Source organism: Oncorhynchus mykiss, chromosome 26, assembly GCF_057628025.1.
Source record: "Oncorhynchus mykiss isolate SJ-2025 chromosome 26, ASM5762802v1, whole genome shotgun sequence".
Taxonomy (NCBI): domain Eukaryota; kingdom Metazoa; phylum Chordata; class Actinopteri; order Salmoniformes; family Salmonidae; genus Oncorhynchus; species Oncorhynchus mykiss.
In genome coordinates, this window is record NC_143047.1 from 38,185,031 (window position 1) to 38,200,622 (window position 15,592).

General features: G+C 43.4%; 1 protein-coding gene across 8 annotated transcripts in view; it reads right to left on the reverse strand.

The window, feature by feature from the left end:
* LOC110506207 (casein kinase I) overlaps window positions 1-15,592 on the reverse strand; it is a 44,711-nt gene that overhangs the window by 13,354 nt on the left and 15,765 nt on the right. For all 8 annotated transcript variants that reach the window (XM_036981349.2, XM_036981348.2, XM_036981347.2 and 5 more), the window contains 8 exons: window positions 15,248-15,288; window positions 12,077-12,146; window positions 3,166-3,317; window positions 2,583-2,817; window positions 2,112-2,197; window positions 1,940-2,024; window positions 1,576-1,724; window positions 1,367-1,474 (listed from right to left, as the gene is read on the reverse strand). In XM_036981349.2, coding sequence (XP_036837244.1) covers window positions 1,367-1,474; window positions 1,576-1,724; window positions 1,940-2,024; window positions 2,112-2,197; window positions 2,583-2,817; window positions 3,166-3,317; window positions 12,077-12,146; window positions 15,248-15,288 — 926 coding nt within the window. The remainder of the gene's footprint in view (window positions 1-1,366; window positions 1,475-1,575; window positions 1,725-1,939; window positions 2,025-2,111; window positions 2,198-2,582; window positions 2,818-3,165; window positions 3,318-12,076; window positions 12,147-15,247; window positions 15,289-15,592) is intronic.

Below are 15,592 nucleotides of genomic sequence, written 5' to 3' on the forward strand. Positions count from 1 at the left end.
GTGCAGGTCTGATCTGCAACGACAGAAAACTTCAGTTGAGGTTATTGCTGCCAAAGGAGGGTCAACCAGTTATTAAATCCAAGGATTCACATACTTTTCCCACCCTGCAGGGTGAATGTTTATACGGTGTGTTCAATAAAGACATGAACATGTATAACTGTTTGTGTTATTAGTTTAAGCAGACTGCGTTTGTCTATTGTTGCAACTTAGATAAAGATCAGATCAAATTGTATAACCAATTTATGCAGAAATCCAGGTAATTCCAAAGGGTTCACATACCTTCTTCTTGCCACTGTCTCTTTTGGCAGTTTATTTAAAAGAGTGAGAATGATAGAAGTGTCTGCATATCAACGAGCAACATTCAGCGTGTGAGCTAGGTTCAGACTGAGATTTCCCATTGTGATGTGACTGTGGTGAGGTGATGGTTAACTTCCTCAAAGCCTGATTGCCCTCTCTGGTATTTGGCCAGTGTTGAGGAATGCATGCAGAGGTGGCATGTGCAAAAGGTTAAGGTAGCCCCTTATGAATCAAATGCTTGTCAAAGGGTTCAAAGCCACAGTGCACTGGCAAATAAAGTTAGCATTAAACTTACTTTTGTAAGGAACTCAATTATACATAACATTTTGAACCAGGAAATACAAAAAAGTTCAATCCCAGATATACCTTTAATGTTCCGTGAAATGCCAGGAGGTTTATACACATGCATCGTTGCCATTATGTGCGTCAAACAAGCTCCGCAGTCTTGCATGCTTAATAAGCGTCGCAGTTGGCTGCAGCTGTGGGATCCAACCACCATTGTTTATTTAACAGAGTAAGAATGATGAGTCTGACTCAGTGGGTTATGGCCTGGAGCTGCTGTGGTACCTCCCCACCACACCCAAGGGACCCACTCTGTAAACTCCCCCCACCACAGATTCTAAAACTTGCTCTTCAGTAAGTAGGTGGAGGAGGAGGGTTCAGTGTTGGAGGATGTAGGTTGCTCCTAATCAAATCAAGCTTTATTTATATTGACATGGATGCAATGCGCTTCACAGAAAAAAAGAAAAATGGTACAAATTAAATATTTATACCAGAGGATAAAAAAACTAAAAGACTAAAAAGCACCCTAAGGAAAAGCAGTCAAATGTGTTTCAAGATGCCTATTAAATATGTCCACAGTCTCGGTCCCCCTCAGGTTCTCCGGCAGGCTATTCCAGAGGCTAGGGGGATAGTAACTAAAGGAGTAACGTAACAGCCGTTAGGATCCTTGCGCCTTAATTGAAAAATACTGTGGTTAGGGCATTCCCTTGTCAAATCATCAGTGTGGATCAGGGGTTTCCAGAGCCAGTTGAACTGGCAGCTCTGGGAAAGTGGAGGTCCAGCTTACCTGATTCCTCATGGGTTGGTGCTGTGAGGGTCGGTCTCTGTGCGGGTGGCTCTCTCTCGTGATGGCAGACGCCCCAGAGTCCATGTTGACAGTCCCCACTGGTGTTGGCTATGGGGTACAACAGTAAACCAGTGTTATATTGTAGCTAAAATACTTAGGCCTGCTCTATGTTTCCCCCCCAATATTAGTCAGTGAGTGGAGTTACATACTATCTGCCTGCCGACCCAGTCGTAGGTGTAATCGAAGGTGTATCCTTTCCGTTCAAACAGCTCTGTAAACAGGGTCCTCAGGTATTCGTAGTCAGGCTTTTCAAAGAAATCCAACCGTCTTACGTAACGCAAATAGGTGGCCATCTCCTCTGTAACAGCAAACACCCAATGTAGATGTAGATTTGAATGAGTCATCTGCACCATTGTGTAATGTGAGGGAAAAATACAACATCCTGAAGCATAGTCATGGGGCTCCAAAAGCACTCTGGCCTACAACTAGCTAAATTACCATCATCAAATTGTACAGAACGTGTTGCATTGAAAACAACTTTAGATTTGGATGAGAGAAATGGTCAGGCTGTACCTGGGAAGCTCTCACAGAGAACCTCAACTGGAGTATTTCTTTTCGTGTCTCCGATCTTCTGGTATCGTTCTTTCAGTGTATCAGCCTGTGAAAGAACCACATAAAGTTTAACATCTGTACGTTGCTACAAACACAGCACAAGTGGGAAATCTCAGAGGACCTGCTGACATACCTTTAGTCCTTGCCACGGTAGACTCCCACGGAGGAAGTACATGAACATGTGACCCAAGGCTTCCAGGTCGTCTCGACGACTTTGTTCTATTAATAAAAACCAGTGAGAGTCACTTCAAAAAGGAAGAAAACGCAGTGAGCCATGATTAGAATTTCCTTAACTTGATTTAACCCCAACCTTTTTCTGGGAAACTGCCTCCCTTTTTGTGATAACAGTCCAAGGGCCCTAGTCACTCATAAACCCTGGCTAAGTTATACTTAGTATTTGCAACCGTACCAAACTTAAATGAAAAAAAAAAAGAAGCCCAAGCCAAGAAATGTTGCCTTCTCATTGGCTAAATCAAAGCAGACATGATTTATCGAAAAGTATGAACACCTCATAATCAAGTTTCACATCACTAGCATGCTGACAAAGCAGTGTCTAACATTTACGTAAATCACCCCTTCGAAATTCTTGGCAAACCAGACATACCTTTTCCTAAATGTGTGTTGATGGACATGTATCGGGCCGTCCCGGTTAAGCTCTTGTGCTCCCGGTACGGGATGTGTTTTTTGGTTTCAGGGTCGATGTACTCTTTGGCCAGGCCAAAGTCAATGATGTGGATAATGTGGTCTTTTTTGCATCCTCCGCGTCCGATGAGAAAGTTTTCAGGCTTTACGTCTCTGTAGATGAGGTTTTTAGAGTGCACATACTCCATCCGGGAGATCTGAATAGGAAAGTCACAGGACAGTCAGTAACAGAGTGGCCTACTGAACTACGCATGGGTACACACAGACTAGACCAACAAGTTAATCAATCAGGGTTCAATAAGAAAACAGAAACTCGACCCAAAAATCTGATCTCAGCATAATCCAATTACTTTCCGGGGATGAGTTCATGATTTAAAAAAAAAGCCCCTTTCCAAATCATGAACTGGGAAAAAACATTTAAATTACAACATTTTAAGTTCTCCTAAAAATTGTCCAAATTACATGAAATTGAGCTCAACCTTTGAATTGCAGACCAGTTTGAACACATCTTGTAAATATAGCATTATTTGATGTTGGGAACTCACCAGCTGAATGGCAATCATTAATACAGTCTTTAGTGAGAAGGTCCTGTCACAAAGGTCAAAGAGGTCTTCTAAACTGGGGCCCAGCAGCTCTAGAACCATGGCATTATACTTCCCACAGGGCCCAAAGTAGAACACCTGGGGCAGGCCTTCCGCTGAAAGAGACCGAGGGAGAAGAGGACTATTAGAATAATACAAAGGTAACTTCTAGTTATTGCCTTGTTGCCTGCTGACATAGTAAACCACATGTAGGTCGGTCTGACCACTTTCAATAGACCATTTGAATTGTGTTACACTCCTGTGGACCCATGCACTGAAAGCAGCATTGAAGTCCTGGGAATGAGAGGAGCTGTAGAGTGGCCTTGTGGGGGGAAAGTCTTGCATGTTATTTCTGTCTCATCTAACAATGATGAGAGAGGTTGAACCCAGGGCAGCCACAGGCATCATGGATCTCAGATCAGCCAGATGGGAGGAGTAGCACAGACACGGAGGTTCAGAGGTCAGAGACCGATGCCTGCCAGGTATGCACTAACCAGAGGAAAAGGAGTAGTCTAAACCCAAACAGCCTGCGGAGATGGATGGCACGGTTCAAACAGGGTCAACTGACTGCAGTGTGTTGAGACTAATGCTCTATGCAGGCTACAGATGTAGGCTCTTAAATTTGATCACCCTGTTGCAGGAGAACTTTCCCACAATGTAGGAGATTTAAAATGTCTAGTGTACTTGATGTTTAAAAACTCATCTAAAGTTTGCAATTTCCACTTTGACGTTTCAGACCTGATTTTACCTTGTGAAAAACATATCAACCACTACAAAAATGTCCATTAATAATACTATCATAATAACAATTCACACTTCCCATTGCTGCAGGATAATTTGTCTGCTTTAGCAAACTGGCTCAAATTAAGATTATACACCTACCTGTATGTAAAGGTTGTGAACCTAATACAGTATATACTAGGCAGTAGGTTTTGTAGTGAGGTGGTTCCCAAACTGTGTTTGAAATAATAACAACTCAGTTATGCTTTCAACTTACTCTTGAAAGTTGTCATAGTAGAATGCAAAAGGTTCAATTTAGCAATTGGGTAGTGCATCATCAGTTTTCCTCTTGACATGTCAGGCATTTCATACCTTAGAGAGATATTTAAAACGTGTAAGAAATGTGCAACAGCAGCATTTAACATGATCTTTGAATGACTACCTCATCTATGTACCCCACACACACAGATAATTGTAAGGTCCCTCAGTTGAGCAGCGAATTTCAAACAGATTCAACCACAAAGACCAGGGAGGCTTTCCAATGCCTCGCAAAGGGCAGATGGGTTCAATTAAAAATGGTGAAGTTATTAATTACACTTCGGATGGTGTATCAATACACCCAGTCACTACAAAGATACAGGCGCCCTTCCTAACTCAGTTGCCCGTAGAGGAAGGAAACCGCTCCGGGATTTCACCATGAGGCCAATGGTGACTTTAAAACAATTAAGAGTTTAATGGCTGTGATAGGAGAAAACTGAGGATGGATCAACAACATCCACAATACTAACCTAATATAGTGAAAAGGAAGCCTGTTCTGAATCAAAAATATTTTTAAAAAGCATCCTGTTTGCAACAAGGCACTAAAGTAATACTGCAAAGAACGTGGCAGGGCAATTAACTTTACGTCCTGAATCAAAGTGATACATTTGGGGCAAATCCAATACAACACATTACTGCGTACCCCTCCTCATATTTTCAAGCATAGTGGTGCCTGCATCATGTTATGGGTAAGCTTGTAAATGTTAAGGACTGGGGAGGATAAAGGATAAAAAAAGAAACTGAACGGAGCTAAGCACAGGCAAAGTCCCAGAGGAAAACCTGGTTCAGTCTGCTTTCCACCAGACCCTGGGAGATAAATTCACCTTTCAGCAGGCCAATAACGTAAAACACTAGGCCAAAATCTACATTGGAGTTGCTTACCAAGAAGACCGTGAAGACTTCAATCTGCTTGAAAATGTATGGCAAGACCTGAAAATGTTTGTCTAGTAATGATCAACAACCAACAGGGCCTAAAATGAACACCCACTACCTGCGGGTAGATTTTGACATTGGCGGGTAAAGAGGTCTATTTCACCAGCCACGTTAGCGGGTGGTCAGGGCTCCACAGTGCAAGCATTTCACTCGTATTTGTCATTAAAAATAGTTAAGTACGATCACATTTACAGTAGAATATATGCTGCAGCAGCTGTTTTCAAAGTATTTCTGCTGTTTTGTATCATAGCTGGTAAATTATTTCGCACAAAGTCAAAGAACTACAAATCCCATATAGCCTATTCCATCTTGCGCAGCAACACTGCCTGGCTGGTGGCTATGCACACGTGAAGATCTGCGAAAAGGCATAAACCGGATGATGTCTGCTGAAGTGAGACTTTGTCCTTGTGTTTCTTGGCTAATTAAGTTGTTTTATTCACAAGCTAGGTAGTTTTTTTGTTTGCATTTCAACTGTTCGAGAAGAGAAGACAATGCTTCTACTAAGACTAAATCTCACAGGCACAAACATGACTGGAGGTGTGGAAATCTCTTAGACTTTCCCAGAAAGACTCAATGCTGTAATCACTGCCATCACTGCCAAAGGTGATTATGTATTGACTCAGTGGGTTGAATACTTATCGAATCAAGATAGTGTTTGATTTTTCAGTAATTTATTACTAATGTTGGAATTTTTTCCTCACTTTGACTGACTACTTTTGGTAGATCGTTGATAAAAATGGACAATTAAATCCATTTTAAACCCACTTTGTAAAATAACAAAATGTGGAAAAAGTCGAGGGGTGCGAATATTTTCTAAAGGCACTGTACACTAGGGGGGAATGAACAGGTTCTATTTTGTGCTGTGTCGGGGGCCAATTAGCCTGTTCTGTAGGTTGCCAATTGTGAAACAGGAGTAGGCATTGACATCTCGGGTGCTCGCGGGGAGCCAAGGCAGGAGTGAAAAACCAAGTGGCACCGTGGGGATGAGCTGTGAACAAGGGCTAATAAGAGGCTTCAAACAGGACCTCCCATGTCACTGCCAAGAGGCAGAAGATGCACGGTGGAATAGATTTAGCTAACTGGGACATTTTGATCCTGCTGTAGACTGATGTTCAGTTCTGTCAACGACGTATCATAACCAGGTAGACAAAGGGCAGGTTTACCTCACCAAATCTAGTTAGTCAGGCCTAAAATACGAGCGACACAGGTGGCCAAACAAGTCATTACTGGAGCGGAAGCAGACTTCATCCATCCCGGACAGATGACTGAGCAGCCTGGGCCTTACGGTAATAAAACATTCATTTATGGGAAGGATTGGCTGGCGGGAGAGCGTTTTGATGAACCATTAGTATCCACTTTCAGGCCATTGTGCACATCAGATATTCTCATCTCATAACACTGCAGCACTGTGCGTATAATTCTGAATAAGGTGCTTCTGTACTCTACTCATGGTACTGAGATGTCGAACGAACCAAATAAAAATGTTTCAACTGTTGCACCATTTTAAAAACTACTACCATATGCCAACCTTGCCTGACAACTCAAACTGAATTCTTCCACTGCTTTTTGTTCACTACAGTCTGAGATTGCTATCATTAAAGTTGTTTGTGGGGGATGTCAGAATGAGGGGTGTTGTACAAAACAGTAAATCAGCCATTAGATAATTTCTAACCAAATCAGAGTATCAAAGCCAGTGACACATTCTCAAAACGCTGCTTTACCCACGTGTGTTCTGGCTCTGGTCCAACCCATCAGTTTCTGGGACCAATCCGAATGGTTAGAATGTGTTTGCGTCCTATAAATCATTGGGGAGGTGCTTAGATCCAGACTCATTGAGGAGAAGCAACTAATGTCCGTGGGCGTGTCGTAGCGTTTGGCCGGAGAAAGGAGTTTGGGTAGCCTGGAAAATGCCAACCACCAATAGCTGACAATACAAGGAAACACTTGTTCTCTCCGAAACAAGTCCAGGCATGCCCACAGGGATTTTCTGATATGCAGGGGAATTTCCAAACTTACTGAACTCCTAGAGAGAAAATACATTCACACTGTGAAGATGTAGTAGGCCTATATCAAGCAGCGTTGTGTGTTATTACAGTCAATATTTATTAAGTAAATAATATTTAAGCAACCCTAGTAAACCCTCACTAGGGTTGGGCAATATCTGGATACATCCAGCCTTCCACCGGTCCAAACATCGTTGATAGACGACGGTATTACCTTTCTTTTTTGTTTTCCCCCCCGGGGCTGGGGAGAGCACGTCATTGCAACCCTTACCCTCACAATTAAATATTAAGTTGAAGCTGGTACTTCTTTGGAGACAAAGGAGGATATTATATTAAGGGCACATACTAAGTATAACTAAAACATTCAGTATTTTGATAATCACCGTAGAAACGATTTCGTGTTTAGGTCCTGTGGTGAATGAGCGAGAGGAAGATGGGCAGAGCAAAATCCAACTTAACAGCAACCTGTCCCAGCCAGTCAGCCCTAGAGCACCATTGACTGCCTGCAGACGCCTACAGAGCCGTCACTTGACTGATCCACCTATGCCGGTGTATGACAGGCCTACAGAGCCGTCACGTGACTGATCCACCTATGCCGGTGTATGACAGGCCTACAGAGCCGTCACGTGACTGATCCACCTATGCCGGTGTATGACAGGCCTACAGAGCCGTCACGTGACTGATCCACCTATGCCGGTGTATGACACGCCTACAGAGCCGTCACGTGACTGATCCATCTATGCCGGTTTATGGGGAAAGGGCTATAGATAATGTTGCTCTGGAACAAAGTTCTTTCAATAAACACATGAGAGGACGGGGGAGGTCTCTCCTCTCATCTCTTCTCTGAGAGCAGCGGTGCTTGTAAGACGAGGTCGGTTGGAGGCTGCAGCTAAGAGGCAGTCATGCTGAAAGCCATAGGAGGAACACATCATGGTTATTTCTGGAAATGACAAATCAGTAGCCCAACCCTCCCACGCTACAAATGTTCCCAAGCAAACATTTACTTGACAACACTTTGGAAAATATTGTGTTTTTGGACAAGTCGAATAGAATCGGGGTGCTTTTCGCCTGCAATTTCTCCTTGCACAGCACCAAGTGACATGGATTGGGTGGGTAGAGTAGGTTTTGCTCTCATTGGCAAGTCTTGATCCTCTTCTTACTACCTTTAGAACCATCCACCCAGAAACATTAGGTGTACTGTGTCACTGTGAAGGACCTCACAGCAAGATGATATGGCAAAGGGTTTAGTCTTCTATAGAAACAACAACCGCACACAGCCCCAATCTGAAAGGGCACAGATTAAGCTGCTCTCTTTCTTTAAGAAGAACAGCAGCTTTCCACCAAACAGGATGCTTCCATTCATCTCAATTAGATGTGGTTGAATCATTAATCCATCTGGTTATCCCTCACATCTAGAGCCAACATCTGCCCTCAATGGGAGCAAGATAATGATCCCGAGGGGAGTCAGGATTTAAATGTGCAAGTGCATGTTGAGACTTATGCAGAGCTATACAAGTTAACTCATTTCCCCATAAATCCATAGACATTCAAGTCAGTAGGAACAAGAGGGGCAACTTTTATTGAACAAATTCAGCTCTGTTTAAATTTAATTTAACTTTTCTGCTGAGTCACATTCAGATGATAAGCCGGTTGGTTTATGGGCTAGGTGTCTCCTAGCCTGATCCAATCAGAGGCTGTAGTGGTGACCAGAGCGCTGGTGTAGTGGTACAGTGCTGGGCCTGGCTCCTGCCAGGGCCTTTACTTGGCACGCTGGATGAAAAGCACAAATGAGTGTGACATCATGGCATTTGGAGCATACAACATTTTCACATACCCAAAAAGCTTGGGTAGGAGGTAGAAAAAAAAGCGGAATTTGTCTTTTCCCCACTAGCACAGACTTTGCTGATAAAGGGAAAATGTACTACGATTGCAATATGTTGTCTCACCTAGCGATCTTAGGATGAATGCACTAGTTGTAAGTCGCTCTGGATAAGGGCATCTGCTAAATGACTAAAATGTAATAAGAGGTAAGTTGGTGCTGAGACAGGCAGTCCCACTAAATAATGAATGAGTTTCCGCATGGTTGGCTTTTTCCACTCTTTACGTCTGCGAGCGTGACAGTAGAAGCAGCATGCTCTTTGTTGGACTAGCACCAGGGGTGGGCAACATATGGGCTTGCTGTCCAAATCCCATTCAATCTGGCCTGCGGGAGGTTATTTTAGGGGGGTGGGGGGAATGATTATTTTGGGTAAACAAAAACATCAGGCCACTCTTGATTGTCTAAAACTAGATCGAAAGTATGTAGAAAAAAATGGACCTGTTCGTTTTCAAATAACTTCCCTTTTTCTGGTCCGCAAATGACTTCTGACTAAATAAATAGGATCCGAATGTGGACATCCCGATGGGGCCCTTGAGCCAAAATCATTTCTCACCCCTGGACTAGACAATACTCACACCAACCGGTCTACTCTGTAGGGCAAAGGCACTCGACAGCATCTTCAGAGAGCTGTGACCCGGGCAAAAGAACAAGACGTACCTTCACGTTCCAAGCCAGACGCAAGAATTGGAGAGCAAACTGTTTTTTACATCTCAGCCACTCTTCAAAGATAATGGAAGTCCAATAGGAAGTGGTTCTGTACTTGAAAGATAATGGAAGTACAATAGGAAGTGGTTCTGTACTTGAAATATAATGGAAGTCCAATAGGAAGTGGTTCTGTACTTGAAAGATAATGGAAGTACAATAGGAAGTGGTTCTGTACTTGAAAGACAATGGAAGTCCAATAGGAAGTGGTTCTGTATTATTAAAAACTGACGTGTTTCAGCTTTGAAGCTTAATCTTAAAACACCTGATTATGAAACAAAGAGCAACCTACTCCTCAGTTGCAATTGATGTTGTTGTCTGATGCACTCGTCTGCTCCATAGTTGGCTGGCGTGAGTCTGACAAGGACATATCCTATCTCCATTTCTGGAAGAATGACCTTCGGTAGTTTTACTGTTTTCCCAACAAACAAAAAAGCACCAATGAAAAAGCAGCGTTTTCACCATGGTTTAATAGGAGATTCTTAGAGCAGCTATTAAAAGATTCCTTCATTTCTATTGTATCTCAGCGTGTGGGTTTCCACCCATTTCCTCAGATACTCAGGGAGGGGAAAAAAGTAGTGTTTCCCATAATCTAATGTTCTATAATGATCATTACATCTTCACAAGATTCCTGACAGTGGCTGGTGTAAGGGGGTGGGTGTTGAGGGAAATGGAGTCACGGACAGTTGAAGAGGTGTCGTGAATACTATTAGATGAGAAATGAAGTCACTTTTTCAACCTCCTGGATGTCTGGGGGTGGGGGGGGGGGGGGGGTGGAGGTATTGTTTGGGGAATTGTGTGCCTGTATGTGAAACCTGAGTGAACTTTTGGGGATAACATTTCTGCCATGGCCTATACAGCATTAACTAGTAACTGTTCTACACAGAAATGCAACAGCAGTGAGCATCTTTTGAATGTTTAGGCAAGTTTGAACAAACTCAAATTGCACCTCTTCTGAAGTTGATTCAAGCAGTGTGAAACATATAAGCATCAAGACAGGCACCAATGACTATGGGGGAATTCTTTTTTTGTCTGATGTCCAAATCGTTAAGGCCTATTTGCTTAAAAACATATAAAAAAAAATTTTTATAAAAAAAAAATCTGTATGCAGAACTTGTTAGGTGGAGACCTTTCGACAAAAACAGGCAAGTCATACAATTCTAGATTTTGTTGTATTAAACAGGTCTCAGCCCCCCCCCCCTTTCATGGTAATAATATGAAGGCGTCACACAAAAAAGGCCTCCATGGCAGCAACCAGAACCGAGAGCTCAAATTCGTCCTCAGCATTGCACACTTTCTCTCTAAACGTTGAGATAATGACCCATAGCTAGCACAGCTGGCATTTAAACGTGACACCTGTAAACTGTAAAGGGTTACATCTCTGCTAGGTGTTGGCGGTGGCGAATGACAGCACTTCCTGTATGGGGGGGGGGGGGGGGGGGGATGCAAATGCCGAGATCAAACACCACCGGCGGCTCACACAGACAAAGGAGAGGGCTTGTCGTAGCCATGCATCCACGGTCACTTATCTTCCTCCCCAGAGAACAGACACACAAACAACCAGGGCAGTTGTTCCCAGGAACATTAGGCCAAAGGAGTCTTATCAGCACTGGGGAAAGGAAGTTGCTTTCTGCTGCCTGGTGGTGGGGGGCTTCAAGTTGTATGAGCGAGAAATACGGGGATAGCCTTTCCTTCCTGTTGTGGATTCTCCCTCCCTGGTAAACCAACATCCTAGTGTCAAAACCAACATGAGGTATAGTGGTAGCCTAGCGGTTAGAGCGTTGGGCCAATGACCGAAAGGTTGCTGGATCGAATCCCCGAGCTGACAAAGTAAAAATCTGTCGGTCTGCCCCTGAGCAAGGCAGTCGATTAAGACAGCATCTCTTTGATTCAGAGGGGCTGGGTTAAATGTGGAAGACACATTTCAGTTGAAGGCATTCTGTTATAAAACTGACTAGGTATCCCCCTGTCCCTTAGTGCCAGTCTTGCAAACATTGTCTGTTGTGCTTCATGTGTCCTACAAGCCCATTCAACTAGGTTAAGATCATAGTCTCGGCTGATGAAACCAACCACATCGGATTTTAATCATTTATATTTGAGATGTCCAACCAATTTACAGGTCAAACATATAAAAAATGAAATGAAGCCGAAATATTCTCAAAATTAATGTCAAAGCTTATCGTTGTCATCTAGAGCGAGTAATCACTTATGGGGTAATCTTTTTGTTAAATCAACCAAAAACAGTTGAGTGATTGTCACGCTAGCAAACACAAGAACACCAGGGAACATGAATGAAGATAATCCAGAGCGTTGACCTTACCTGTACTTCCTAATGTTTTGTAGAACCGGTACTCCAAATGTAACTGTGGTGCCCTCGACTTGACTGGTTCCTGCGCGACAGGGTACAACAAAGCACTTCAATTAACAATGGGGGAGGGATACACTTTTACTGACTGGCAGTTTCCACCACAGCATTTGGGTTCAAATTGCTGACTTAAATTGTAATGAGACCTTTGCGAGCTTCATATTTTTTGGTAGTACAGCAATTTATAGCCGTCTGGAGAGCTATCAGAGTGGCATGAGTCATTTCCCGTGCCACAGCTTTTAGAGGCACACCTAAGCTGGCATTTCCACCAGCTACTATTTATCTGCTTGTCTAGAACAGTCCTGCCAGGCAACCATTGTGCCACACATATCCCAGCCTAGCTTGTGATGTATGAAGAGCATTAGGACTATTAACTTCAATACATGTTAGCAGGTATCCTTTACAGGGGTCGCGTTAAGAGCTCAGAAATCTGCATTTTCAAAAAATATCTGTTTAAATAATTTCACTTGCGTTTTATAATGAAAGTCAAGTGTTTGGTCTTTCAATATAAATAAAGTGGTCCGGGGAGTGCAACTATAGTTCTCCTTCACCAAAAATACATTAATGCAACACATTTGGCAGAAAATAGCTTCATCGGATAACAACAGAAGTGCAACGCTATTTGGCTGGCAGCCACACAAGTAAATGAGCTTACAATGAATAAGCTAGTTTTTTCTGTGTTGCAAAAAACAATGCACGGCCATCAAATTTCTAATGTTTACTATAGAAAGCATGCAGCCAGCTACATTTCCTAATGTTTTGCTTGAAGTTAATCTGGCATTTTACCAGAGAAAAGTAGACTACACTGAGAAAAGTACCAGAGAAAGGTAGACTACACTGAGAAAAGTACCAGAGAAAGGTAGACTACACTGAGAAAAGTACCAGAGAAAAGTAGACTACACTGAGAAAAGTACCAGAGAAAAGTAGACTACACTGAGAAAAGTACCAGAGAAAAGTAGACTACACTGAGAAAAGTACCAGAGAAAGGTAGACTACACTGAGAAAAGTACCAGAGAAAAGGTAGACTACACTGAGAAAAGTACCAGAGAAAAGTAGACTACACCAGTCAGAGCGCTGTCTGCTGATAGAATGCCGTTCTACTGAAGCACAAGTTTGTGCTGATGACAGCCAGCAAGCAGTGGGATGCAGGGTGGTATGCTGGTATGCTGACAATTAGGCCTAGTCACTTCCACATAAAAAAGTACAAGTCTAATTTCCCTTTCAGTATCAACCCTCAGAAATCTTAGTTTGTAAACAAAGACTTCAGTAGCCTACAATTGATATGCATTCATTCTGGCCCGATTCTAAGCATACAGAGCAGTGCTGCTGTCAAGTGCCTCATACGACAGCCCCCAAACTCCTCTAGAACTGTCCTTCAGAGAAATTACTGCCAGGGCTCATCATGTTGACTGTCAACAACTTAAAAACAGTCTTCTGCTTCAAAGGCAGAGTCTGATGTTTTTCAGGCGATGTGTCCTCTGGGATCATTTTATTTATGTATTTATTTTGCCCCCTTTTCTCCCCAATTTCATGGTATCCAATTGTTAGTAGTTACTATCTTGTCTCATCGCTACAACTCCCGTACGGGCTCGGGAGAGACGAAGGTTGAAAGCCATGCGTCCTCCGAAACACAACCCAACCAAGCCGCACTGCTTCTTAACACAGTACGCATCCAACCCAGAAGCCAGCCGCACCAATGTGTCAGAGGAAATGCTGTGCACCTGGTGACCTGGTTAGCCCTAGACCACTGCGCCACCCAGGAGGCCCCCTTTGCTCAATTATTGATGAGTGACAGATTATGCGTGTAGCCTTTGGGTCACCGCTAACTGTAGCCTACATAAGGCCTTTGGGTCACCGCTAACTGTAGCCTACATAAGGCCTTTGGGTCACCGCTAACTGTAGCCTACATAAGGCCTTTGGGTCACCGCTAACTGTAGCCTACATAAGGCCTTTGGGTCACCGCTAACTGTAGCCTACATAAGGCCTTTGGGTCACCGCTAACTGTAGCCTACATAAGGCCTTTGGGTCACCGCTAACTGTAGCCTACATAAGGCCTTTGGGTCACCGCTAACTGTAGCCTACATAAGGCCTTTGGGTCACCGCTAACTGTAGCCTACATAAGGCCTTTGGGTCACCGCTAACTGTAGCCTACATAAGGCCTTTGGGTCACCGCTAACTGTAGCCTACATAAGGCCTTTGGGTCACCGCTAACTGTAGCCTACATAAGGCCTTTGGGTCACCGCTAACTGTAGCCTACATAAGGACTTTGGGTCACCGCTAACTGTGTTCGTAGCTTGTGCCCGCCCATACCATAACCCCACTGCTACCATTGGGCACTGGTATACACGTTGTCTGCCATCTGCCCTGTACAGTCGAAACTGGGATTCATCTGTGAAGAGCACACCTCTCCAGCGTGCCAGTGTCCATCGTAGCTGAGCATTTGCCCACCGAAGTCGGTTACAACCCCAAACTGAGCACACCGATGAGCTTCCCTGAGTAGGTTTCTGACAGTTTGTGCAGAAATTATTAGGTTGTGCAAATCCACAGTTTTATCAGCTGTCCGGGTGGTTGGTCTCAGACGATGCCGCATGTGAAGAAGCTGGATGGGGATGTCCTGGGCTGGCGTGGTTACACGTGGTCTGTAGTTGAGGCTGGTTGGACGCATTGCCAAGTTCTCTAAAATGATGTTGGAGCCAGCTTATGGTAGAGTAAATGAACATTCAATTCTCTGGCAACAACTCTGGTGGGCATCCCTGCAGTCAGCATGCCAATTGCACGCTCCCTTAAAACTTGAGACATCTGTAGCATTGTGTAGTGTTACAATTTGCACATTTTAAAGTGGCCTTTTATTTCCCCCAGCACAAGGTGCACCTGTGCAATGATCATGCCATTTAATCAGCTTCTTGATATGCCACACCTGTCAGGTGGAAGGATTATCTTGGCAAAGGAGAAATTCTCACTAAACGGGATGTAAACAAATATGTGCAAAAAAAATGAGAAATAACCTTTTTATGTGTATGGAAAATGTCAGTGATCTTTTATTTCAGCTCATGAAACCAACACATGTTGTGTTTATATTTTTGTTCAGTGCAGTTATTATTTTTTTTTTCAGGAGAGAGCACTTACCAGTTTAATAGCTACATACTCGTTGGTGTAGAGATTTTTACCTGAAACAAAGCAGAGAGAGATGTGGCATTCAGATAAGAGCACTTTTGTTATTACTCAACCTACTGAAGGGCTTGCCTAAAATAGAGTGTTTTGGTGTTTAGCTTTAGTAGACAGCAAATGACCATCTCCAAAAGCAGTTTCAGAGCAGGACAAAAAAGCCATAGAAAAATAGTGAGCTTTGTGTTGCTCAGGGGAACTTCAGTCCAGCCTCAAGAAATGAGTGTGTATGCATCAATCTATCACAGAGGTTTGTGTGTGACCCAATGATTTACAGTTGAAGTCAGAAGTTTACATACACCTTAG